Source organism: Sphaeramia orbicularis, chromosome 20 (genome assembly GCF_902148855.1).
Source record: "Sphaeramia orbicularis chromosome 20, fSphaOr1.1, whole genome shotgun sequence".
Lineage (NCBI taxonomy): Eukaryota > Metazoa > Chordata > Actinopteri > Kurtiformes > Apogonidae > Sphaeramia > Sphaeramia orbicularis.
This window is the reverse complement of record NC_043976.1, coordinates 42,738,589-42,765,575: the sequence shown is the minus strand read 5'-3', so window position 1 is coordinate 42,765,575 and position 26,987 is coordinate 42,738,589. Positions and strand designations below refer to the sequence as shown.

General features: G+C 37.9%; 1 protein-coding gene across 1 annotated transcript; it reads right to left on the bottom strand.

Moving 5' to 3' along the window:
* Positions 1-26,987, bottom strand: LOC115411082 (uncharacterized). Its single transcript, XM_030123023.1, has 6 exons — positions 26,972-26,987; positions 26,704-26,835; positions 19,190-19,194; positions 18,278-18,632; positions 7,214-7,361; positions 1-3,701 (listed from the first exon to the last, which is right to left on the bottom strand). The coding sequence occupies exons 1-6, from the start codon at positions 26,985-26,987 to the stop codon at positions 3,473-3,475; spliced, it is 885 nt and encodes a 294-aa protein (XP_029978883.1). The 3' UTR covers positions 1-3,472.

Here is a 26,987-nt window from a genome sequence, read left to right as displayed (position 1 = left end):
ATATCTCGGACTATAATCTGTAAAGTATCAATCTGGTGATAAAACTGTCTGGGATAGACTATCTATAATAGAGCTTCTTTATTTTTATTTTCTCAAAATCCTGTGATATACATATTCTCTTGTTAGATGATTTCTGGAGTACCTCCATTTTTTAAAACTCTTTTAGTTACGCAACATCCCCATAAACAAACAAAGAGACAAACCAACTAACAAACAAACAGAAGTACACATCTTTTTGTCAGAAGGCAGTGAAAACGTCATCTGTGCCTTAAGCAAAGAAATAAACACCCTCCTCAGATTTATTTACTGTATTTATGTAGTTTATGATGCTACTGTACTGTCGGGACTCAGCTTTTTAATCTAACATACAGACTAAAATATATCACCTAAGGTTGTCTAGTATGACTCAGTGGCGAATGAAAAGGGGGATGTGCTAAATGCAACAGTCATATCACTCTAGAGCCACGGTTTGATGTTTTCTGTTTTTTTTTTTAAGCTACACTGGCCATAAAGTCACATCTTCGTATTGCTGTCGGCTTTTCGGAAATGAACCGTTGCTGCATTTCTAACCCATGGTTCTGCTGGGCAGGGATGTGGCGAGACAAACACATGGTGAACGTTAAATCCAATGAGCTTCGAGAGTCTCCATCGGCCTTTTAACAGCTTCACATTCAAACTTTGGTTCTAATACAACTTCAGGAAATGAGCTTGGATGTAACTGTTTGACGCGAGAAAAGGCAAATATTTCCGCATCTACTGACTTAAACACGTTGAACTCAAACTGTGATGACCTGGAGTCCATTTAGCTCTTAGCAACTGAATTGTTAGCTAACATGACAGATCCAGCTGAACTGAAATGCTAGCTAACCTAATGTAAACTATTGCATGTTCTAACAATGTAACTGTTAGCTAACCTTTCTAATCTCATTGAATATGTTTGTGTGCTGCCATCTGAACTGCTAGCTAACCCATTTCCATGTTGGTTATCGGTCTTCTAACATAACATAATCCTAGACTGCTAAATTGATATGTTAGCCAACCTACTTCTCTGTTTGCCAACCATATAACCTAGCATAACCCACCATAACAGATTAATTTAAATGTTAGCTCACCAGATCAGACATTAGGCTAGTTGCTAAAGTCACTTTTGACAAATCTGACTCAAGTTTTGGCTTCTGACTTGTTACCAATAAATATGTTTTAGCTGGTAACTGAACTATTAGCTTGCCTGTTAGCTGAACAGCTAACTATTCTCTGATGAATACTTAACTGTTAGCTAACCTGATTATACACTCATTTGGCAGTTTTCACTCCTAACTTACTCACCTGACTACGCTTTAGCAGCTAACCACTGGCTAAACCATGTTCCTCTTGTTTATCTACCCTCTGTTAGTTACCACAACAAAATACACCACTAAACTGCAAGTTTAACCCACTCACCACTCTGTTTTTGCTAATCTGTTGAAAATACTGAATGTTTTGTTAATGTCAGCTGTTTACTAACCTGACTCAGCAGTTTTTGGCATCTAACTCATCCTGTTGTGTTTGTGCACCTCAGTAATTCTGTTTTAGCTGCTAACAGAACCACTAGCTGAATAAAGACTTCACTTACTAAATTTGATCACTTATTGACAGCTAAAGTCATTTTTAGCATTAATATAACACAATAAGATATACATCTAAACTGAAATGTTAGCTTAACCATCTCTGTCTGTTTTAGCTAAGTGAACCACTAGCTAACTGCTTAATTTAATGTTAGCTAAGCTGACTCAGTAGGGTTTAATTTCTAACTCATTCTATTTGCTGGCCTCAGATATGTTTTAGCTGTTAGCTGGACCACTAGCTAACCCATCCATCGATCTGGTTTATCTAGTTCCTGTTAGGTAACAGAACACTATAAGGTCCACAGCTGAACTGGAATGTTAGCTCACCCATCTCTGTCTGTTTTGGATATTGAACTGTTAACTACTGAAATTAATGTTAGCTAACGTGATCCTTTGTTAGCAACTAAAGTCATCTATTAGCTGACTGAACTCAGTAGGTTTTAGCCTCTAAGTCATTCTGTCCTTCTTGCTAAACTTCAATAAATATGTTTTATCTGTTAACTGGAACACTAGCCAACCCTCGGTAAATCTTTTTAGCTGCTGCTAGTATTAGCTAACCCATGTCCATGTCTATTACGCTTTAAACTAAATCCCAGTATTGATTTCTCCAGTCGGGTAAGTTATCTGTGTTTTTTATAGCTGGGGGGTGTTAAACGGTCATATTGAATGTGGACTCAATGTGCAGTGCTGCATTGTTGCTGTTAAGTTGTTAACAATCAATGGACCGAAAGGTTAATGTCTTTGCTTGGCATTTTAAAGAGCATTCAATGAGTTTGTGCTCATTTCCTGAAATGTTTTCAGACTGTCTGAGGTGACATCATGCAGAATAACATCAGTCTAAAGTGTTGATGAAAAGCAGGCTTTATACTTGTAGCTACATCCCTGCACCTCAGAGCTCGGTGAGGAGCATCAAGGCGACGGTCACACCAGAAACCTGCACACACACTTCTGCAGTGGTCGTTCAGTGACCGCCTTCTACTGCTGACTCACAGCTAACTGCAAGCCAGGCCTTATGGGTCAAAAGGTTAATACTGTTGAGGTTTTTGGCAATGCCGGATGTCTCCTGTTGGCCTGACCCCTGCCTGGAGATGACTTCATATCAACCAGTTCAATGACAACACTCAAACTAAGCACATTCAGCGCAAAATGATGCTGTGATGAAGGCTGGTGTGACCGTGGCCTGAGCACAACAAACAGTCCATAAGAATACAAAGGTTACATCCCCATCATCCAGTCCATCAAACCCACCAGAGTCAACTCCATAAAAAAGGGAAAGTGTCCGCGATGGAAATGAGGCGACTGGTCTGAAATGGGCTCAAGGCCTCGGCTTGTTTTATCGATTTAGTGGAGTTAAGCTGGGCCTGGCGTTACACATGTACCCTAGGCTATATGGAAACTCTAATATATAGCCTGATATTGTGTCAGCAGCAGCAGCAGTCACACAGTGTCTGGGCTTCGCCTACTGAACATCAATAATTCATGGTTGACTTTAATACTGTGTAATTCCACGATTGTAAGCGGGCGAGGATCCATCAAATTTTCATCATTGTCATCATTTCAGCTCAACAGCTTGTTGAATATTTCATGTTATCGACCTCCGGGTCAGGTCAGAATGTGATTGGATGAGCGCTCCAGGAGGACGTCCTGCCGACGCCCCCCGGAGGCGAACCAGGCCGCCGTGCGCTGATGTCGAAGTACAAATCCATTTTGGGTGTAGTTTTAAGGTGATGAATTCAGACTCGTCAAAGTCGTTTTTTCAGTGTTGAAGAGGAGCTTTCACTTGTTTCATATTTTCTTTTTTCACTTGTGTTTTTCCTTTTTTTCTTCTTTTCTCGTCGCTTTGTGTTTTTATTTTTTCCTTGTTTCTGTTAAAACGCCAGCCAAGTCAGTATGGTGGGCAGCGAGGCTAGGAGCACGGCCACACCCCCGGCACCGGCGGATCTGGGGGCGCCGTTGCTGCCGCCACAGAGTTCAAACAAACTCCCACGGAAATCCAGGTTGCGGGACTCCTTTTTCAGCTTCTCCCACAGGTCCGTTGCCCCCTCCTGGCAGTCGGCCAGTGCCGTCGTGGCACAGGAGTGGAAGTTATCCCAGTAACTGGCAGGAGAAAACACAGCAAGCGTTAAAAACCACAGGCTTAAGACGGCGGTGGGTTGGCCGACTGAAAGCGAACGCATCACGAGACGGCGAAGCCAAGCGTGGAAGTCATCCCAAACCTGGCAACGGCGCTCGGTTCATCCTGGACTAGTTTATATTCCACTAAAGCAGACAAGAAGCCTCCGAGCATCTTAAACACTGTGTTTTCCACGAAAGCTGAGCTGAAGACGCCATCCAGCTCAGAAACTAAACTAAACATGTTTACAGGAGGATTCACACACAGTCAGACTCAGTCCAAGATGCTGCGTTCGCTCACTTTCAGCCTTTAAACCAAACCAGAAAAATCAAACCTGCAGAGTTCACCTTCTACAAAACCATCGCAGTCAATGAACATCAGTCGACCCATTTATTCTCCTTTTTTTTTTTTTGACCCTGAGATGGGATGAGGGAATGTGTTTTGCTCTTAAGTGGACGTTTTTCTGGTTCATTCCTAAAATCAGGTCTGTGCTTTAACATCCCTCGGCTGAATTTTGAGGCTTTTACGTGTCTTTAAAAATCCATTCGCTAACGAGCGTCTAAATGAGACTCTAGAGGAACATTCAACATCTTGAACCAACAAATGACTCCAACTGTTCACAGCTTTTCTACTTTTCCTTGTGAATCCATGTCCTCATCTTTCAGTGTTTCTCTTCATCTTTCTTGTTTATTTTTTTATTTATCTATTTCCCTTCTTCCTTTTAATGTTTTATTTCTTCCTGTTTTGTTTCTGTCCTTTTTCATGTTTCTTCTGCAGGTTTTTATCTATGTCTGTTTCTATTCTTTACTTTATTTCCGATCTGTTTGTTTTTTTTGTTTTTTTCTTTTAATTTTTTCGTGCTTTACGTCATCACCTGTGTTTTATTTGGTTTAGTCATGTGTTCAGTCACTCAGTCGATGTTGTATATGATGTAGTTTATATGTTCGTTCAGTCATAAATCAGTCTGTTACTGTTTTTATTCTGTAATTCATCCATGTAGGTTTAGTGTCTATTTTTTTTTTTCATCTGATCATGAATGAGATATATTGATGATGGTTTTCAGATTTTTTTCTTCATTTCTATTTTATTTTTTTTCTGCATCTCCTTCCTTTTTCTTTCTTTCTCTGATTTTGTTCTTATTTATTCGTATCGTCGTCTCCTTCTCCTCATTATTCCCGGTACCTCCTTGTGTTTTTGTCTTGTGTTTCCTGCTCTGTGTGTGTTTTTTGGCTGCTAATCTCCTCATCTGTTCATCTTCGTAGTGAACCCCCCCGACCCCCCCACCGTATCTAATCCAATCTTCCAATCTGCTCTTATTGATGTTGACCTCCTGAACCGAGTCGTGTCGATGCTCCATCTCTCACCAATTAACGGGTGTGTGTTGGAGCGTATTAAACCCCCCCACCCTCCCTTGCCACCACACCTCAACACGGCTGTGATGGAGCCGTCACTGAATTAAAAGATCATGTGTGTGTCGGGGGGGGGGGGGGGGGGGGGTTAGTGCTGCATAGTGCCATCTGGTGCCCACCCGGTTCTGGTGGTGGGGTGTAAAGGAGGGGTAAAGGAGAGCCGGAGGGGGTGGGGTCAGCTGGATCTCATAAGACCCCACCACCACCACCACCCGTCACGCCTTTATTAACCCCCCCCCCCAAGGCTCTGCACTTCAGTCACACATGTTATTATTTCACCTCATTTATTAAAAACCAGCCTCATTTTACACTAAAAACCTGAACCTACGAAAGAGGCTGAAACGAGGCCAGTGGGTGTAGACAAAATCCACATCAATACGTCAAATGCCAGACGAGGACACTGTGACACATATTTATCCTGGAGGTGAAACTAAAACCACACACACAGAGGCCGTTGTTTACCACTGAACTAGTGCAGCATCGATTCCACTGGTCTACCAGTAAAAAAAGTGAAAAGTTACAGACACTATTGTTATACACTGTCATATTTATATTATTATCCTTTTGACTGGTTCAGTATTTTGTTGATTGTATTAATTATTTTTTTATTATATTAAAATCAATCTGTCAGACCCACAGATCAGGAGGACATTTTCAGTTTTTGAGGCCAGTTTATGTCTAAGTGATGAAGCAATGTGATATCATGAATTGTGTACAGATGACACGCTACTTTTAATTGGCATGTTATCTGTATGCATTATAAGCTTTCCGTGCGTATGTTCACGCCGCGTCAAATACCACACATTTAGTGGTTAGCAATAGCGGTTACAGATGTGTACACCAGAGATCTTGACGTACATTGACATGTGATCAAATGGCGTTGAGTAACACGTGAAAGGATGAAAATGCATATGTATAGCACGCCAAATGCTGTAAGAACTGGTGTGGCATACAACGCGATTTCATGAGATCAGTCTGTCCTGTGAGATTTCATACAAATCTCATCTGAAGGAAGTAAGTAAATGATATAATTATGACAAAATGTTAGTTTTATGAATATGATATATATTGTGTTGATGCTAATGCTGTTTTTTCAGGTGATTCTAACATCTGTCCAGGAACAACAGATGAAAATTACCCATTATTCTAACGCTGGTACATTTATGCCGTGTTTCCACTACGTGGTGTCGGCTTGACTTGACTCAGCCTTTTTGCGTTTCCATTACGAAAAAGGACCTGGAATCTGGTACCTGGTACTAGTTTTTTGGTACAACCTCTGCCAAGGTTCCAAAACTGGGGACCAGATACTAAAATGTGACGTGTAAACACTGCAGACCACTGATTGGTCAGAGAGTCGTCTCTGTGACCCGCCGTCTTACAAAAAACAGATGCGGAAGTTTACTGTAAATATGTCAGTAGGTTAATCCACATGACAGCCGTAAAACTACACCACAGTCGGTCGAGATTCAGTCTTTGGTGGCCGACGTAAAAATTCAGCATGAGCTTGACAAGACAACACACAACGGGTGAGTTTATCAGCAACTCTCTGAGCAGACGACATGGAAGTAACGCACCACATCGCTGTGATGTCCAGGTACTGTAAAGTCAGTAGTGTCCTGTAATGGAAACGGTCTCCAGGAATAGGAACCAGAGTCGAGTCCAGCCGGTTCCACGTAGTGGAAACACAGCATTACAGTCATGTTGATGAAGGTATGTTGTCTCTCTCAAATAAACTAATAAAATTAAGTTACCAGTAAAATGTGATGTTGATGTATTTTTATTTTTATTTTCAGACCTTATACATCTACTTTCATCTCAACCCGTTTGGCCACACCCACTCAGGAGACAGGAAGTGGACTGGTTCATGTCATTGGTGAGTCTCTGTCATCTGTCAATGCATTCATTTTTCACAACTTGTGAGTTTGATCTTGTTGCGTATTTTCAACAACTAAAAATGGGAGTTTCTCCAAACTTTGCTCACGTCTGGTCACATCTCTAGGTGGAGAAACACAATGACTATGAACCAATCAACACTGAGCTCCAGTGGGCGTGGCCACGGTCCTTAGGTGTGTTGGCGGAACACTTACGAGCAGATCTTGTGCAGGTTCTCGGTGTCGTCCAGGTCCTGGGGGTAGTTGGCCATGTTATCCCCCAACTTCAACAGACAGTCGGAGAAACCTTTAAACACCGAGTCACATTGACCAGCACTGACCAACACCGTCTGTAACACAGAGACTGAGGAGGAGGAGGAAGAAGAAGTAGAAAAAGAGGAGGAGGTAAGAAAAGGCAGGAGATTCAGAGAAAACATTAACACTGAAGACAGAACCACATCCACCTGCATCATCACCTCGTCTCCTTCTTGTGTCTTTCTCTGGTTTCTCCATCTTTCGTCTTTGTTCAAGGTTCAAGGTTACTTTGTTTGTACCCGTGGGTAGATTTGTTTTGCAGACATAGTGATTGCTTTTGGCATTACAACAACAAAACAAACACTGAACCAGTTCAGCAGGTACTTGATCGAGTGTCAAGACAAAAAGTGCTCAGTGTTCCCTCATTCAGCAGTACAGCAGCATGGATAAGTAAAAGAATAAAATAAATAAGATCACATAAATAAAAACAAGATGCAATAAAGCAATAAAAAAAACCTCAAGAAGATAAAAACAGCCTCTGGGATAAAAACCAAGGTAAGAACATAAATTTAAAAAATTAGAAGTCACAATAATAATAATAAATAGAGCAAAGAAATAGGATAAATAACTAAAAGACGTAAATAAAGTACAATGTCACTATTTCTTCTTGAGCTCAGTGACGGCGACAGGAACAAAGCTGTTTTTATAAACGCTGTGTCCTGCACCTGGGACTAATCCTGTCACTCCATGTCAATAATTGGTGTAAAATACAGTTCTTCATCTTTTCATGGTCATCATATATGACCCATTTGGACGTTCAGAGGCTCCATAGTTACCATGGAAACACCATCATCTTCTACAACATTGATTCACCAATAAAACCCATGGAGTTGGATCAGTGACAGTGGATGGACACACTGGGGTTATGTTCAGTTAGCGATACCTTTACTGAAAAAGTAACTGCTTCTTCATTTTTCTCTGTTTTGATATAATTAAGTTTGAATTTACTCTGAGTTTTCATGAACATCTACATGATCAGTGAGTTAAATATAGGAAAATACATGATTTACACCAAAAAATGCAAAATTCAGAGGATAATATTATTTTTTTAAATGGTGATAAATCGGTAAAGACGGGTAGAAATAGAGAAAAATTCATTTGGGAACTGCCACAAAAGTAGCACTGGTCTTTATGGGTTCATCTTTGTTTGTTTGTTTGTTTTTTTTACACAGTCATCCCTGAAAGCATCGTTCGAATCCAGATCAAACACAGAACCTTCAGGAACCCAACAGGAAATTCGCCGTTTTGACGTCAGTGTTCATATTTCAGATGAAGTCATCTTAGATCTAACCATGTGACTTCAGATTGTGTTGTCGACATTTGCACTGATTTTTTAAATTTTTTTTAACACGGTTTCCATGGCAACGAGACACAGGAAGCGATGTATAATTAGCGCGGCGGTGTCCCTGTCGGTGTTAAAGATGTATTTCTGCTCTGTTTATTCTTTTAACGTAGATTATTAATTTTTTCAAGGCTCCTTTTTGTTTTTTTCATAATTACTGGTCATTCTCTAGCACCACCTGGTGGATACAGGCATATTTAACTAATTCAAGAAACTCCTGAAGTCGTTTAAGTCATTGAAATAAACCGGTCATATCAGTTTAATTTGATATTTGAACCATAAGGAAATTAGTTTTGTTAATGCTGTTGTTTTTTTTCCAAATGTAAATCACGTTTTGATGGTTTTATCACCAGAACTGGAACAATATTCCATCATCGATAAGTTTACGTAGGAAACAGTTGATCAGAACTAACAAAATGTTCCTGCTGAAGTGTTTAATACTTGTAAAGTTTTCAATGACAATAGATATTTAATGTTTGGAAAAAGACTAAGATTAAATGGAAATGATCAGATTTTTGAGAGAAAATTCCATTCATCAACTACAAGATGCAGACACAGATTTTTTATACTTTGATGGATTTTGGCGTAATTTGTTTTTCTGATGTAGACAAATCAAACCTTTAAACCATCGAGTGCTAACAGTAGTTAGCATGCTAATGTAGCTAGCATGTTAACAACGGTTCAATCACACTGAGAGAAGATTACAAAATAAATAATTTACTTTAAAAACCAAACATGTTTTGGGCTTTTGAGAAAACATTCATTATTTCATCTCCAGATAATTTGATTATTTAACCATCTCTGTATGTGTATGAATGCTTATTTCAGTGGAAATTTAGCTAGCAACAGGACTGTTACCTGTGGTCGCTAACTTACTGTTTCATAAACATCATACATCAGAATAAAATAAAAACATGTATTTATTCATACAAACATCTGCTTCTGTAATTTAAAGACAATGAGTGTAAATGTGTGTAATTACAGTTGTTTTATAATAACAAAAAGGTTCTGAGGGTTCTGAAGGTTCTGAGGGTTCTGGTGGTTCTGAGGGTTCTGATGGTTCTGAAGGTTCTAAAGGTTCTGAGGGTTCTGAAGGTTCTGAAGGTTCTGAGGGTTCTGAAGGTTCTGATGGTTCTGAGGGTTCTGATGGTTCTGAAGGTTCTAAAGGTTCTGATGGTTCTGAAGGTTCTGATGTTTCTGATGGTTCTGAAGGTTCTGATGGTTCTGAAGGTTCTGAAGGTTCTGATGTTTCTGAGGGTTCTAATGGTTCTGAAGGTTCTGATGATTCTAAAGGTTGTGATGGTCTGAATGGTTCTGAAGGTTCTGAAGGTTGCGATGGTTCTGAAGGTTCTGATGGTTCTGAAGGTTCAGATGGTTCAGATGGTTTTGAAGGTTCTGATGGTTCTGAAGGTTCTGATGGTTCTGAAGGTTCAGATGGTTCAGATGGTTCTGATGGTTCTGATTGTTCTGAAGGTTCTGATGGTTCTGATTGTTCTGAAGGTTCTGAAGGTTCAGATTGTTCTGAAGGTTCGGAAGGTTCTGATGTTTCTGAGGGTTCAGATGGTTCTGAAGGTTCTGATGGTTCTGATTGTTCTGAAGGTTCTGAAGGTTCAGATTGTTCTGAAGGTTCGGAAGGTTCTGATGTTTCTGAGGGTTCTGATGGTTCTGAAGGTTCTGATGGTTCTGAAGGTTCTGAGGGACGATTCATGTGTTTATTTCCACATGAACTGAACGGCGTTAAACCTACATCATGTATCGGCTCCCACAGGAGACGCCGCTCCGCCCACGGGTCGCCGGCTTCGTCACGCCGTGGGCGGGCCATGGGCGGGGCGCCGTGGTTCGTTAAGCGGCAGAGTGAGGCTGATTGATTGATTGTTTTGGGAGACGACAGGAACAGCGTCCGGTTCCAGCCCGTCAGACGGAGACTAACACGGCGTGACGTGTAGGAGGAGACGGCACTTAAACACGGGTCGAGGTCACAACAACACACCACAAGTACACAATAACACAAGTGCACAACAACACAATAACACAATTACACAACAACACAATAACACACTAACACCACAACACAATAACACAACTACACAATAACACACTAACAACACAATAACACAACTACACACAACTACATAACTACACACTAACACAACTACACAACAACACAATAACACACTAACACCACAACACAATAACACAACTACACACAACAACACACTAACACAATAACACAACTACACAACAACACAATAACACAACTACACAACAACACAATAACACAACTACACACTAACACAATAACAAAACTACCCAACAACACAATAACACAACTACACAACAACACAATAACACACTAACACAACTACACAAGAACACAACTAGACATTAACACAACTACATACAACAACTACACAACAACATAACACACTAACACAACTACATACAACTACACAACAACATGATAACACACTAACACAACTACACAATAACACAACTACATACAACAACTACACAACAACATGATAACACACTAACACAACTACACACTAACACAACTACATATAACAACTACACAATAACACAGTAACACAACCAGAGTAAAACAAGCGTGAAATTCTAACTTGTGTCTTTTACGTCTTTTCATCCATTTTCATGTTTTTTTCTGTTTTTCTTTTCTGTTGTTTCTTTTACATTATTTCCATCTTTGTCGTTTTCATGTTTTTACATTTTTTAATCAATTTTTTTTCTTTATCACGTCCTTCGCGTTGTTTCCATTTTGTTTTTGTCTTTTATTTCACTTTCTTCTTGTTCTGTCTTTTATCCATATTTTTAACATGTCTTTTACATCGTTTATGTCTCACTGTTTTTTGCATCGTTTTCATTTCATTACTTTGTGCGTCTTTTGTTTTTTTTTCCTATTGTTGTATTTTCATCTTTTGTTTTTATACAAATGTTTTAACTTGTGTCTTTTACGTCTTTTCATCCATTTTTATGTTTTTCTCTGTTTTTATCTTTTCTGTTATTTCTTTTACATTATTTCCATCTTTGTGGTTTTTGTGTTTTTTCATTTTTTTTAATCAAATTTTTTACATTTTTGTTAATTCCTTTCCATTGTTTTTATTTTTTCATTTTCATCTTGTTCTGTCTTTTATACATATTTTTAAACGTGTCTTTTCCATTGTTTATGTCTCGCTGTTTTTGTGTCGTTTTCATCTCGTTACATTTTTTTCTTTTGTGATGTTTTCCTTTTATTGTATTTTTATCTTTTCTTTTACACAAATGTTCTAACTTGTGTCTTTTGTGTCTTTTCATCCATTTTCTTGGGTTTTTTTCTGTTTTAGTCATGTGTTTCTTTTATGTGATTTCCATCTTCGTCGTTTTCATGTTTTTTAAATTTTTTTTAAAAATATTTTTTTCTTGTTAAATCTGTTGCGTGTTGATTTTTTTCCGTCTTTTATGTCTTTTATGTTATTTTCTTCTTGTTCTGTCTTTTATACATATTTTTTAACGTGTCTTACATCGTTTATGTCTTGCTGTTTTTTGCGTCGTTTTCATCTCATTACATTTTTTTTCTTGTTGCATCTTTTGTTTAGTTTTCCTTATGTTGCATTTTCATCTTTTTTTTTTTTTTACACAAATTTTCTAACTTGTATTTTCCTTTTGTTTTCTTTTGATCCAATTGTTTTTTTCTTTTAGATCATTTTGTCTCATTGCATCTTTACATCGTTTTCATCCAGTCATGCGTTTGTACCATTTTGTCTTTTTTGTGTCATATTCATGATGTAAATTTTTTAAATATTTTGTCTTTTTTTTTTTGTTTTTGTCTCATTATGTTTTTGCATCTTTTCCCTCACTTTCATCTTCTTCTGTCTTTAATGCAAATTTCTAACTTGAGTCTTTTACATTTTTTTTTTGTGTAGTTTTATCTTTTTTCGTCATTTTCTTTCATTTCCCTTTTGCACTGTTTTTGCATCATTTTCATCTGTTTTATACCATTTTTGTCTTTTTTTCATTAGATTTCTTAAGTCATATTTTTCTTTTTTCTTTTTCATTTTGTTGCACCCTTTTTATCTTTTACATCATTTTCATCCAGTTAATGTTTTGCAGCTTTCATCTCATTGCATCTTTTAAGTGTCTTTTTTTCTTGTATTATTTTTGTCTTTTAAATTGTTTCATCTCCTTCTATTTTTTACACATATTTTCAAACTTTAAACTTTTACATTCATTCATACATTTGTCTCATTGGATTTTTTTTTTAAGTTTTTGTCTTTTATTATTTTTTATTATATGTATGGTTTCATCCATTTCAATCAGTCTGGATGTTGTGAAGACGCACAATGATAGAAAATAAAACTAATGGATAATTCACCTCAGATTATTAAAACTACAGACACAAACAACTGCGTACGTAAGATAAAACATTTAGTGAAAAAGCAGAACATGGATTAACCACTGCCCTCTAGTGGTTGCTTCAATAAAACACGACTGCAGCGAATGTTTGCATTTTAATTTAAAAAAAAAAAAAATCAACAGAATTACAAAACGTCACATCGTGATTCTCAAAAGCATCAATATTTTTTCACATTCTAAAATATCTGATCATTAAAATGTTCAAAGATCATTTATTCAACTTAGCATCGTATTGAAGCAGAAATAATTTTTTTTTTTTTTTAGTTTAGCAGCTCAAATAATAACACATTTTTACAGATTTTTGTCTTGTTTTAACAGTGATTCCTGATCACATTGCTGCATCAAATAAATCAATAAATTCATAAAATGGTTAATTTGACAAATTCAGAAACAAAAACTGAGTAAAAATCACAAAATCAACAAAATCTTAGATTATATTATATAATTCACACAACAACGCCTCAAATATTCCATTTATTCTGACAGTTTTTAGGTTTTTTGTCAATAAATATTCAGAGAAATCGTGTAAATGTGTAGAAACAGCTTTTTTCTGTGAATATATAGAAAATATAGAAACCAGATGTTTCAAGAAGATCAGAAACTGTAGCTTGAACCAAAAATGATGAGTTTAAAATTATGTTAAATTCATTTCTGACAGAATTTACATGTGAAAGCTAATCGTTTCACCTTATAATGTGTATATTTTATTGTTCGTATCTAAACTCCATGGATAAGATTAATTTCGACATATTTAATTATAAGTGCTCTACTTCTTTTTTTTTTTTTTTTTTTTTTTTAAATCTGAGATGATGTTGGACTTTTCATCTTGATTCTTGTGAAATTTTTCGATTCAGACAAAACCTGCATCAGTTCAGGTTCGGAAAAAAACCCAGTTTGGGTTTTTATCACAGAAAGAAAAGTCACAATGACCTGAAAACAGGTCTTTTGTGAAGATAATTATTTACTATGGCAGGGTTTTATAAACATGAGGGGATTAAAAATCACATTTTTATTTATTCACAATATTTGAAGACAAATACATCATAATGTTATATAAATTAATTTATGCATTAATATTTCAAGAAAAAAAACATCATTACTGTTGCATTTTTATGAAGTAATATAGCCTAATGTTAAGAAATGGCAACAAGATAATGTATATTTTGATATTGCAGTAATAGTTGTAGTTTTTATCATGAAATTAAATTATAATAAAAGTAGGATTTTTTTATGACAAAAAGGCTGAAGATTTCACAACAGATTTAATTATAAGAACAAGAGAGTTGGATTTTAAGGGGAAATAAACCCTTAATGTTCAGTTATTATGAAGGTTTTTAAAAATTCCAAGTGATGAATGTGTCTCCAGAAGAAAAATAATTTAATAAAAAAATTAATAAAAATAAAAATATTATCAAAATAGTATTATAACAAATAATGTATTGCAGTAAGTTATGCTTTTTATGTGAAAAAGGCCCAGAACGATGATATATGTGCATTTTATTATTTTGACACTGAATTCATAGTTAAAAATATTAAAAAAAAAAGAAAAATCTTAAAAAGGTTTGATATTATGAATGTTTTTTATTTTTGATGAGAGTTCAGTGAAAAACACACATAATTCAGTATCAGTTGGAATATTTCATAATATTTATAATACAAACATGTTGTGAATTTTAAACAGAATAATTCCTGATATTAAAAGACATAAATCCTGTTTTTAGGAGGAAACAGGTTCATATTATGAGTGTTTTTATATTAACAATAATCATGAGGAAAAACGGGGAAAAATCATGAAATCAAACGAAAACCATCAGATATTTATTATTTAAAAAAAAAAAAAGAAGCAGATTTTATTTATTATTTAATGTTTCTATTTTTTTCAGATTCAGTTTTATTTGGTGCTTCTATTTTTTTCTTTTTGCTGAAGCATCAGATTCAGCTTCATGAGACGTTCAGGTTCGTGGTTTTCGTCGGATAAAAAAAACCCTTTTCCTCGTGTTGCGTTCAAGGACTCCCCCTCTGTTGTAATATTTAATGAGTGCAGGTGAACGGGATCCCCCCCCCCCCCCCACACACACACACACACACACACCCTGACTCCGCCTCCCATCCGGGGGTGGAGGCATTACATCATCTCAGTCCAGGACTCAGAACGCAGCGGTTCGGTCCGGTCGGGTCCGAACCGGGTCATGGATCTACCCCCCACCCCCCCATACCCCCCACCCCTACCCCCCCCACTCAGTCCGGTTCCCTCCACTTTAATCCACTGTTTAACATTCAAACCTACTTCTTACTCTTTAGAGTCTGAGGCTAAAACACACTTTACTCACACTTTACAAAAGCACATCAGTTATTTTTTGTGCCTTTTTATTTATTTATTTTTTCAGTCGCGTTTTTAATAATTTTCTTTAATTTTAACCTCTATTTAACCTTATTAATAAAAACCAACTAATTCAGATTCAAAGAACATCATTATTATATTTATTATCATGAAAATACAATAAAAATCCACAATAAAAAAGGGATTTGAACACATTTGACATTTTGACAAATACGTCTTTCATCACCACAGATTAATTTTTATTGAATTTCTACTATTTTTCTGATTCTGACTTAATTTCAGCGTTTTTTACTGTAAATAACCATCACTTGTTGTGGCCATAACGGCCTCATTTCCTTTTTTTTTTTTTTTTACTTATCTATTGCCTCATTTTCAGAACAAAAATCCGTTTCTCCTTAATTTCACCGTTAGAAATCATCAATCCGTGACACATTCATTTGCATAAACGTTTATTCCATCTTTATTTAACCTCTTTCACTCGTTTTATTTCCGTTTACTCTTTATTTTTGGGATGGTTTTTGTGCGTAAAATCAGGACGGTTCCATCACGCACACTCGGGTACGCGCAGTATCTTTTTTTTTTTCGTTCACACCTCCCATCCCGCTCGCACTCATTCACCCCACCTACACACCCACGGACACACACACACACATACACACACCGTAGCCCGCAGCGCGTTGTCTTTCCACGGCACAGACACACCCACCTCCGACTCACACGAGGCCGGTTTTCGTGCGTAAAAATCTCCAAATTCAGCATCCAAAAGCTCCCAAGTGCGCACGGATCGACTTGAAATCAGACACAGAAACGAATTCACGGCTTTGTTTCGATTAGAACCGATTTATTTGCACTTTAATAATGCGTTTAAGTGTGAAATGTGCAGTGGAAGGATTGAATTGACACTAAAACCCACACAAAAAAAAGACGAACGAGATGATTTAGATGCAACGAACTCCGGTGGCATTGATGATCAATTACAGCCCGATTAATCGATTTTATTCGATTCCAATCTGTGTAATAATTAGTGTTTGAGATAATTCAGTGTAAGAACCCAAAGAAATAAAACTAAAATAGACCAAACTCACTTTTGTTTACTTCTATTTCGTTTCCAAATTTATTTATTATTGGTTTTTTTATTTGTGTTTTTATTTCACGTGTTTCTATTTTTTTTCTCCATCATTCCGCCGCTGATTCTGGCCCGTGAACATCCTCCTCCGCCTCCGCCTCCGCCTCCTCCTCCTCTTCTCTCTAACAATAGCACCGAGGAGGATTCTGCGTCTTGAATAATTCAGCATTTCTCTGCACTCGTACGCGCGCTGTGACACACGCACGCGCCTGGCAGAGCCCTCCTCCACAGCGTCGTTATGCAACGCAACAGCACGAGAGAAAAAAAACATCCATATTTCTCCTGTTTCGAGTCTCTTCATTTATTTACTTAAAAAAATCTCCCGTTTCCAGATATTAGACGGATCCGGGGCGTTTTCTCTCCAACTGTAACTGGCTTCAGAATCACTGCATAAATTGGCGCGTTTGTGTCTAAAATTAATCGTATAAATGAGCTTTTTTCAGTTAATTCGTTTGCCCTTTTTTTAAAAAACACACACATCGGATGAAAATACCTGAATTTTATGTTGGTTTTGACAGTTTTTCCTTCGGGTGTGACGGAGCCGCTGCCTCCCCGCAGCTCCGCTCACTGCGGCGGGTCTGCAGCACCGACAAACCCCGGGAAGACGGCTCCGGACGCGCATTTAAACGCCTCACCTCCGTGCAATTCACACCTATAATTCATGTGCATTAAAAGCCCACATTTCTTAACAATAGTAAGCATTTAAACCGATGTGCTCTGCATTTGAACGCCTCATTTTTGTGCATTTGACGCCTGTTTTATGATTTTTTTTTAAAGGTCTCATTTGTGGCGTTTGAACGTCTCATTTTGTGCATTTAAACATGTTCTTTCTGGGCATTTAAACATCTAATTTTGTGCATTTAAATGTCTCATTTTTGTCCATTTAAATGTCCAAATATTTCCCATTTAAACGTCTAAGTTTCGTGCATTTAAGCCGGTTGTTTGTGTGCATTTGAACGTCTCATTTCTGCTTTTTAACACCCTCTCATTTGTGCATTTAAACGCCTCATTTCTTTATTTTAATCCCAAACGGGGCCTTTTTTATTATTATTATTTCTGCAGGACTTTAAAGCAGCATCAACCTCGACATGTGCGACACGAAAACATCTGTTAATTTTATTTAATTCAGAATAAAACCGAAAAATAATCAAACAGAACAACCATTAGTGTTGGGATTTTTCAAGGTGAAAAAATGCCGCAAACGTGTCCGGTCCGGGACGGTGTGAGGTGCAGAGGAGTGGGGGGTGGGGGTGGGGGGTGTGGAGGGGGGGCATTCCCCTTGTTAACGCACACACTTACACGACCACGTGCGCGCGCCCATGCACGCGCTCATACCTCGTATCTCACACACTGGACCATGATGATGATGAAGAAGAAGAAGAAGTGAAATGAGACAAAACAAGAGAAACCAGGAGAAAAACCGGATAAAAAATGATGATCATAATTAAAGATGAGTTTATTTTATTCTGAACGAACTGAAGTGTTTGAAACTGAAAAAAGACGAAGGTGGAAGTTCTTTTTTTTCTACAACTATATTTTTAAAAATGTGTGAATTCAACAACAGCTGCGCATTAAAACCTGTTTTTTACGACCTTAAATATTCACTTATGTTCTTGTTTTTACATCAAATGGGAAAATTAAAACCCAACAGAACCACAGACACGAACCCGCAGAGCCTCAGTCTCCCGGTCCGGTCCGGTCCGGTGGAGGGGGTAGGGGGATGGAGGGGGGTGGAGGGGGTCTTACCTATGTGTAGAGCTAGAAGGACTCCGAGGCATTTGCAGGACCAGGTTCCTCCCATCCTCTGCGTCCTCCTCCTCTCACCATGAGAGCAGAGATTCAGAAAGTTGGAGCGCAGCCGCACATTCCGCGCAAAACACCCGCAAACAGCTACATCCAACCGGCGCCGCGGCGGCCCGTGCGTCGGTGCGTCCGGGTCCTGGTCCCGGTCCCGGTCTGGGTCCTGGTCCTGGCCGAGCTCCTGTGTCTCCTCCTCCCGGCTGTCGGTGTGTGTGTCCTCGGTGCGTCGGCCTCGTCCTGGTCCCGGTCCTGGTCCGGCTCTGCGGATCCCGGTCCTGCTCGTTCTGCCCGTTTTACGCGTCTGGAGAGAAAAAAAAGAGAGACAGGACGCCCCTCCCCTTCGGGCCCGCTCCCCCTCCCTCCTTATTAATAATGATACTATGATTTCATCCGTGTTTCTCCTTCCCTCCGCCGACTGTTCGTCCCTGTAAACCGGGCACCGGGGCCTCGACGTCCGGCCCGGTCCGGAGGAGAACCGGACGCACGGGGTCAGGAGGATTTATCACAACAAAGACTGAGGATTTTAGCAAAAAAAAAAAAAAGCAATAAATTATACAGTGGATATCATGTGAGAAAGAACATCACAGTAGTCTGACATTAAAGTCGAATTTATTGAAGAAAAATGTGAAAAATTAAGAGAAAAAGTTGAATCTTTAAGGAGTTTTATGATTAAAATAGTCTGATATTTACAGATTCATATCATATTAGAGGAAATAAACATGATATTATGAGGAAACGTTGTAAAATATTTGTAAAAATCCACAGGGATGTTAAGTGTAGATGAACAAACTGATTTGTGAATGTGTTTGTTTTTCTTTCTAGTTTTGTTCTTATCTGTGATCTTTTCCTAACACTAACCAGATCTGAACAGGGACACAATCACAAAAAGAGACAATTTAATTTATGTAGTATTTTTAGATATCGCAAGAAAAAGTTTTACATTAATATATGAGAAAAAGCACAAATTCATGACAATAATGAATGTAAAATAGAAAAATGTGTAAAATTATGAGGAAAAGTTGAAACTTTAAGCAGTTTTATGGATTAAAATAGTCTGATATTTACAGATTGTCATATTAGAGGAAATAAGCATGTTACAGTGAGGAAAAACCGTTATATTTTAAAATAAATAAATAAATAAATAAAAAAATCCAAACTGATGTTAAGTGTAGATGAAGAACAAACTGATTCATGAATGTGTTTGTTTTTCTTTCTGGTTTTGTTCTTATCTGTGATCTTTTCCTAACACTAACTTGGCTGTTTTTGAGTCTAAACAGGAACACAATCACAAAAAGAGTCAATAATTTAATTTATGAAGTATTTATAGATATCACAAGAAGAAGTTTTACATTAATATATGAGAAAAAGTACAAATTTATGACGATGACTTATTAAAAAGAGAAAAATGTGTAAAAAAAAAAAATTCTGAGGAAAAGATGCACTTGTTTTAAGAAAAACATAAAACAAAGTATAATGAGTTAAAACAATCTGATATCATGAGGAAAATTATCATATTTTTTAAAAGCTACGTTAAATTTGAAAAACAGGTTCTTTAATGTTTGTGCTTTTCTAACGTTCAACATAAATTTCTTGTTTAATTCCTTTTTATAAACAACAAAATGTTTTAGTTTCATGATGCAGGATTATTAGAGTTTATCAAGTTTTAAGTTATGACGTTAAAAACCTTAATATTATAAGATGACGTTACTATACAAGAAAAAAACAACAGAAATAAAGTAGTGTTTTAAGGAGAAAAGGTGTTTAATCATGAGAAAATGTTGTACTTTTTAAGAAATATATGTGAAAGAATATCAGGGGTTAAAATAATGTGATATTTACAGATAAAAATCATGATAGTAGAAGAAGAAACATAATTATATGAGGAGAGTATATATTAAAATTATTTATGTTAGATAATGTAAGGACAAAAACGTGTTGTAAGAATAAAAGTTGTCATGTGAAAAGTCATTAAATTGTGAGACAAAAAGTCAAGAAATTATGAGAAAATAGTCATTATTTTATAAAACAAAAGTCATAATGTTATAAGAAAAAACTGTGATTGTGAAAAAATAAAAACTGTTATGAGAATAAATCTAATAGAATGTGAACATTGTAATAAAAGAGAACTCAGACCAGTGGACGCCATGTAGTCTGGACCAGAAGGACCGTCCAGAATCGGAGTCCAGGGACTAGGACTAGGGTCTGACCTGGTCTGGGGTCAAAGGTCATCAGAGCTGAAAAGTGTTATTTTGAATCAGCAGGGTCATCGATGCAGGTTTCAACCAGACCATGTAAAACCACTATCCAAAGACCCGGTTAGGAAGAGGAGGGTCCTGGTTCTGGTCCTGGACCGGTCTGATGTGGTCCGTACGGGTCCGATAGAGTCTTCAGTCCACGAAAGTCTGAAAAGTCACGAGAAAAGATCTGGAAACGTCGCAAAGAGGTGAACTATTTGACTGTTGTGGCATTTTGTGTGTTTGGGTTCAACATAAACTTTACTGAAACTGATGCAATAAACTCTTTTCTGATGGTGAATTTTAAAAACTCTAAATATTTAGAACATTATGCATCATCAGGGTTCTAAACCTTGTCCTGGTTTCTTGTCCTGGTTCTAAAGGACCTTGGTGTTGGACAAAGACGACCCGGAATTTTATTCAAGACCACAACAACAGGTATGTCTGTAAATGTTTGACTTATGTGTTGACATTATTACTGTGCTTTAAAAGGTCTTGGAATCATTTTTTGGGCCTTAGTTGAACTTTCCACCAAATCTGGAACCGGTCCGATCTACTCCAACACCTGGGGTCAGGAAAACTGGTTCCAGAGTGGGACCACATTTATATGGGTCTACAACCAAGAATGAAGCAGACGAGCTAATGACAGAACTAGCTTAGCATCTAGTCTGTCTAAAAGTAAAAGAAAAGCAGAACTTGAGTCCGTATGTGAAGTCTGAGAGACATGCATCTGTGCAGAACTTAAACCCAATCAGTCTGAAATATTTGGAAAAAGTCACTTCCCATAATGCACTTGTGCTTTACCTGGTCTGGTGTGGACTCTGGTAATTCCCCCCCCCCCCCGAGAAACACGATGATATCTTAACATTATACTGGTCATATTGACATTGTAGCTCCGTCTGTTCAGATGGTAGAAAAACCACTGCACAAATTCAGCCTCTTAATGTGATTCAGCAGCATCGAGTTCCATTCAGTTTGTCTCAGTATCAGTGAGTGTCATTCAGCATCATTTATTATCATTTATTATCATTCAGTATCATTTATTATCATTTATTATCATTCAGTATCATTTATTATCATTTATCATTTATTGTCATTTATTATCATTTATTATCATTCATTGTCATTTATTATCATTTATTATCATTCATTGTCATTTATTATCATTCAGTGGTCCACTCTATGGTCCTTTGGTTACTTCTTGTACTTTGTGTCGTGGTTTCCTGTGTTGTATGACGGAATGTACAGATGTGACGATAAATGAGGGATGCCATAGGAACCGTGTGGAACTCCTGTAGAACTCGTGTAAAACTCCTGTAGAACTCGTGTGGAACTCGTGTAAACCTTATGTAAAACTAATGTAAAACCCAAGTAAAATTTGTGTGGAACTTGTGAAAACTCGTGTAGAACTCATGTGGAACTCCTGTAGAACTTGTGTAAAACTCGTGTAAAACTCAAGTAAAATTTGTGTGGAACTTGTGTGGAACTCATGTAAAACGCGTGTAAAGTTTGTGTAAAACTCCTGTAGAAGTTGTGTGGAACTCGTGTAAATCTGGTGTAAAACTTGTGTAGAACTCGTGTAGAATTCCTGTAGAACTCGTGTGGAACTGGTGTAAAACTGGTGTGTTGTGCTGCTGACGTCGGCTGAATGTGAAGAATCCGTTCTTCTGCTGCATATGAACGTTTCCCGCAGGCGATTCAGCAGGAGGATCCACATCCACATCCAGTAATTGGCTCCCACGATGCGTTCACTGACATCTGACAACGGTTAACTCCTGCATGAACATGAATGACCGCTGGTGTGTGTCTGTGAGTGTGTGTCTGTGGGAGTGTGTGTCTGTGAGTGTGTGTGTCTGTTGGAGTGTGTGTCTCTGAGTGTGTGTGTCTGTGGGAGTGTGTCATTGTGTGTGTGTGTGAGTGTGTGTCATTGTGGGTATGTGTGTGAGTGTGTGTTTATTGTTGTGTGTCATTATGAGGGTGTTGTGTGTCATTGTGAGTCTACATCTGTCGCTGTGTGTGTGTGTGTGTGTGTGTGTGTGTGTGTACGCATGTGCGAGTCTGTGTGTGTCTGTGCAACATTATGTGTCTGTATATGTCGTTGTGTGTTATTGTGAGTCTGTGTGTGTATCATGTAACTGTGTGAGACGGTGTGAGTGTGTGTATTGCTGTGTGTCTGTGTGTATCACTGTGAGTGTGTTGTGTGTCTTTGTGAGTCTAAATGTGACGTGTGTGCATGTGCGTGTCTATGTGTCTTTTTTTCTGTCTGTGTATTGTGTGTCTGTGTGTATCACTGTAAGTGTGTTGTGTGTCTTTGAGTCTAAATGTGTCGTGTGTGTCTGTGTGCATGAGCGTGTCTGTGTGTGTCTTTTTTCTATCTGTGTGTATTGTTTTTCTGTGTGTGTCACTGTGAGTGTGTTGTGTGTCTGTGTGTCATTGCGTGCCATTGTGAGTCTCTGTGTATTGTTGTGTGTCTGTGTGTATCACTGTGAATGTGTTGTGTGTCTTTGTGAGTCTACATGCATCGTGTGTGTTGTGTGTCTGTGTGTCATTGTGAGTCCGTGTGTATTGTGTGTGTCTGTGTATCGCTGTGAGTGTGTTGTGTGTCTGTGAGTCTGTGTGTCGTTATTAGCCTGTGTATGCTGCTGTGTGTGTGTTGTGTGTCTGTGTGTCATTGTGAGTCTGTGTGTATTGTTGTGTGTCTGTGTGTATCGCTGTGAGTGTGTTGTGTGTCTTTGTGAGTCTACATGTGTCGTCGTGTGTCGTTATTAGCCTGTGTATGCTGCTGTGTGTGTGTCTGTGTCATTGTGTGTGTGTGAGTATCACTGAGTGTGTTGTGTGTCTTTGTGAGTCTACATGTGTTGTTGTGTGTCTTTATTAGCGTGTGTATGCTGCTGTGTGTGTGTCTGTGTATCGCCGTGTGTTGAATGTCTGTGTGTCATTGTGAGTCTGTGTGTATTGTTGTGTGTCTGTGTGTATCACTGAGTGTGTTGCGTGTCTTTGTGAGTCTACATGTGTCGTTGTGTGTCGTTATTGGCCTGTGTATGCTGCTGTGTGTGTGTTGTGTGTCTGTGTGTCATTGCGTGCCATTGTGAGTCTGTGTGAGCAGACTGACCTTCACACATCGTCCAATCACAGCTGGACGTTGACGTTCTCCTTTTGCTCCAGTTCTGACTGTGATTGATGGGCCTCGGCGCGGCGCTGCCCCCTGGTGGAGATCCAAACAAACAGAATAAACTCAAACCCAATCAACCGTTCAGTCGATCAATAACAGAACAGATGAGGAGGAAGCGGTGGTTTGTAGATGGACTTTAATGTCCTCTGTCTTTGGATTTAACGCACATCCATTCGACCAATCAGGTAAAAGGTTGGAACCGGTCAATAAATAATGACGTTACATCATCACATTGGACTGAAAAATGATCATATTCCTACGCAGAAAAAAGTAGTGCAGAGACTACAGACTAAAAGACTGACGCTGTAACATTCACACTTTACATGAGAAATAAAAACTACAAAGATCAATCAGTAAATGTACATGATAGAAAATACAGAAACATATAATGTCTGTGTTCTGTGATTTAAAGGTTTCAGGTGTTGGTACTTTCAAATATTTCACTGAAAATCAGAACATTTAAAAAATTCAGTGGATGTAAACGATGAAAAAAGACAAAAGATTAAAAAAAAAACTATTGAGTATGAAACAAGACTGAAATAAAGAAAAAGATGAAATAAAGTGAAGAATCGCAAAGTGATGAGACGGAAATTATGTAAAAGATGCAACGAGATGAAAAATTGGTCAACTTTAGTAAAATAAAATAATCATAAACAATGCGACACAGTGACAAATCGTAAAAGACACAACTGAAGGAAAAATCGTAAAAGATGCAACAAGTTGAAAAAATGTAAAAGATACGAGAAGAAAAAAAAATGTGTCAAAGTTTCAGTAAAAATCCAACACAATTAAAATTCATAAAAGGATGAAAAATTGTCCTAGTGGTCTCAGGTCTTACTGGTCTCTGCTCTTACTGGTCTCAGGTCTAACTGGTCTCTGGTGTTATTGGTCTCAGGTCTAACTGGTCTTGGCTGTTATGGTCTCAGATCTAACTGGTCTCAGGTCTAACTGGTCTCAGGTCTAACTAGTCTTGGCTGTTATGGTCTCAGATCTAACTGGTCTCAGGTCTAACTAGTCTCTGGTGTTACTGGTCTCAGATCTTACTGATCTTATTGGTCTCAGGTCTAACTGGTCTCTGCTGTTACTGGTCTCAGGTCTAACTGGTCTCTGGTGTTACTGGTCTCTGGTCTAACTGGTCTCAGGTCTAACTGGTCTCTGCTGTTACTGGTCTCAGATCTAACTGGTCTCAGGTCTAACTGGTCTCTGGTCTAACTGGTCTCAGGTCTAACTGGTCTAACTGGTCTCTGCTGTTACTGGTCTCAGGTCTAACTGGTCTCTGCTGTTACTGGTCTCAGGTCTAACTGGTCTCAGGTTTTAAAGTGGTCTGATTTGACAGGGGTCGGTTCCTCTGGGACTTGGATGATAAAGACCCCATGAATTAAACATCAGAGTGTGGAGTTTTTCTGGGGGGTGGGGGGTTGGGGGGGTGGAGCTGTCGGGGGGGTGACGGCTCTTTTAATGTGTTGAACTGACGTCACTCTGTGAATTCTTCAATGGTTCTGTGGGGTTCATTAACACTGACACCAGGACCAGGTCAGTGGCGCCATCTGGTGGATAAACATTATGACAAACCCTCATCATAAATGTTTGTATTAGTTTGACTGACCTCACTGTGGTGTGTTCAAGGTCCATCCTGTATAAAATAAAACAATAAAGAACTGAACCTGACAGCGCATTAACTTAATATTCAGACAAATTAAATCAGAACCAACAGAGTGAAAATAATCCTCATTAACTTCACTCTAAAGTTTCAGTTTAGCGTCAGAATCAGAACTGAAACAGTCGGACCCAGACGACGCCGTTCATCGTCTGGTTTCATGTTTTATCAAGTTTATGTTTTATGTCAGTTTTTGTTTCTTCACTCTTTGCAGACAGTTGTAGATTTAATTAAACTGTTGTGATGATGTGATAAAATAGAACATTCTTATTATTTCTTGTCAAATAAATCTAATTTTATCTTAGTAAAAGCGTCTTATATCTGGTGTTAATAAAATAAAAGATTAGCTTCAAATTTTCCTACAGTGAGACTCCAGATGAATCCAAACTGCACTTAGCTCGTTAGTTAATGTTAGCTGTTAGCGTAACGTTAGCTTTGTCACTTTCTAATCTGTTAAATCATATTTTATTCTATGAATCACTGACACTGATTAACAGTATCAAAAATAAAATGTGTTGTACTATTGGTAAAATACAAAATTCATGTTATTTTATATTAAATAAATATGTTCTTTTGTACAGTGTGTATACGGCTTCAAAATCAATTATGAGATTAACTGCAATTTCTTCATTAATTCAATAAACCAAAACTTCAGACCTGCATGTTTTTAAAGTCTAAAAATGCATTTTGTTATTTGCCTTCATATGAACTGAACTAAAAAACTGTGAACTCACTATAGCAGATGTTAGCTACTTTTAGCTCATTAGCTCCAGTTATCTAAATTTCACTTGCAGGCTAATGTTAGCTGCTGTGGGCTCATTATTTAACGTAAGCTACATTTACCCTGCTACCTGATGTTAGCTTACATTAAGTCAATATCAAATGTGTACTGCTGTTAAATTACTAACACATATTAGCTCCTATAGACTTGTTAGCCAATGCTAGCTTAATTTAGCTCAATGTGTAATGTTAGCTACTGTAGCCTTGCTTGCTAATGTTAGCATAATTTAGCTAAGTATTGCTAATGTTAGCTTAAACTGACTCAATATTTTATGTGTGCTACTGTTACATTAATAGCTAATGTTAGCTGCTCTTGGCTTAGAGTTAATGCCAACTTTTAGCAAATTAGCTATTGCTAGCTGTTTATTGTGTAAGTATTTAATAAATTTGTTTTATTTCATAACTTATCAAACCACATGTGATGTTTATGGTTTTCTGTAAAGTTCAGTGTGGACTGAATTAAAGTTTATTCTAATGATCTGCTCCACATGTTTTTGTCATAAACAGTTTTTTCTTCTGTGATGATCACGTCCTGATTCCAGATCGTCTTTGTTCTTATATTTGATCTGAAGCACCGTCGTCTCGTCTGTTTTATCCATTCGCTGTTGTTCTGGTTCTGATGGTTCTGAGGTGGAGTTGCTCTGAGACGCTGGGTTTGGATCTGAACCAGAACCTCTGAGGAAAACCTGTAAGTGTTAACATGAAGGACTAAAAGGACAAATATATCCTCCAAGTACAGATACTCAATACTTTACTGGAATGCATCAATGAAGTATTTGTACTTCCTCATTTCCCACCTGTGAAGAAGATCAT

Bases quoted from the DNA above. Each gene is read 5' to 3' on its own strand.
- LOC115411082 (XM_030123023.1), bottom strand. The intron at 7,362-18,277 runs GTAAGACCCCCT...CCTCCTCCTCAG, and splicing joins CCTTCTAGCTCTACACATAG to TCTCTGTGTTACAGACGGTG. The intron at 3,702-7,213 runs GTAAGTGTTCCG...TTCTCCTGCCAG, and splicing joins AACCTGCACAAGATCTGCTC to TTACTGGGATAACTTCCACT.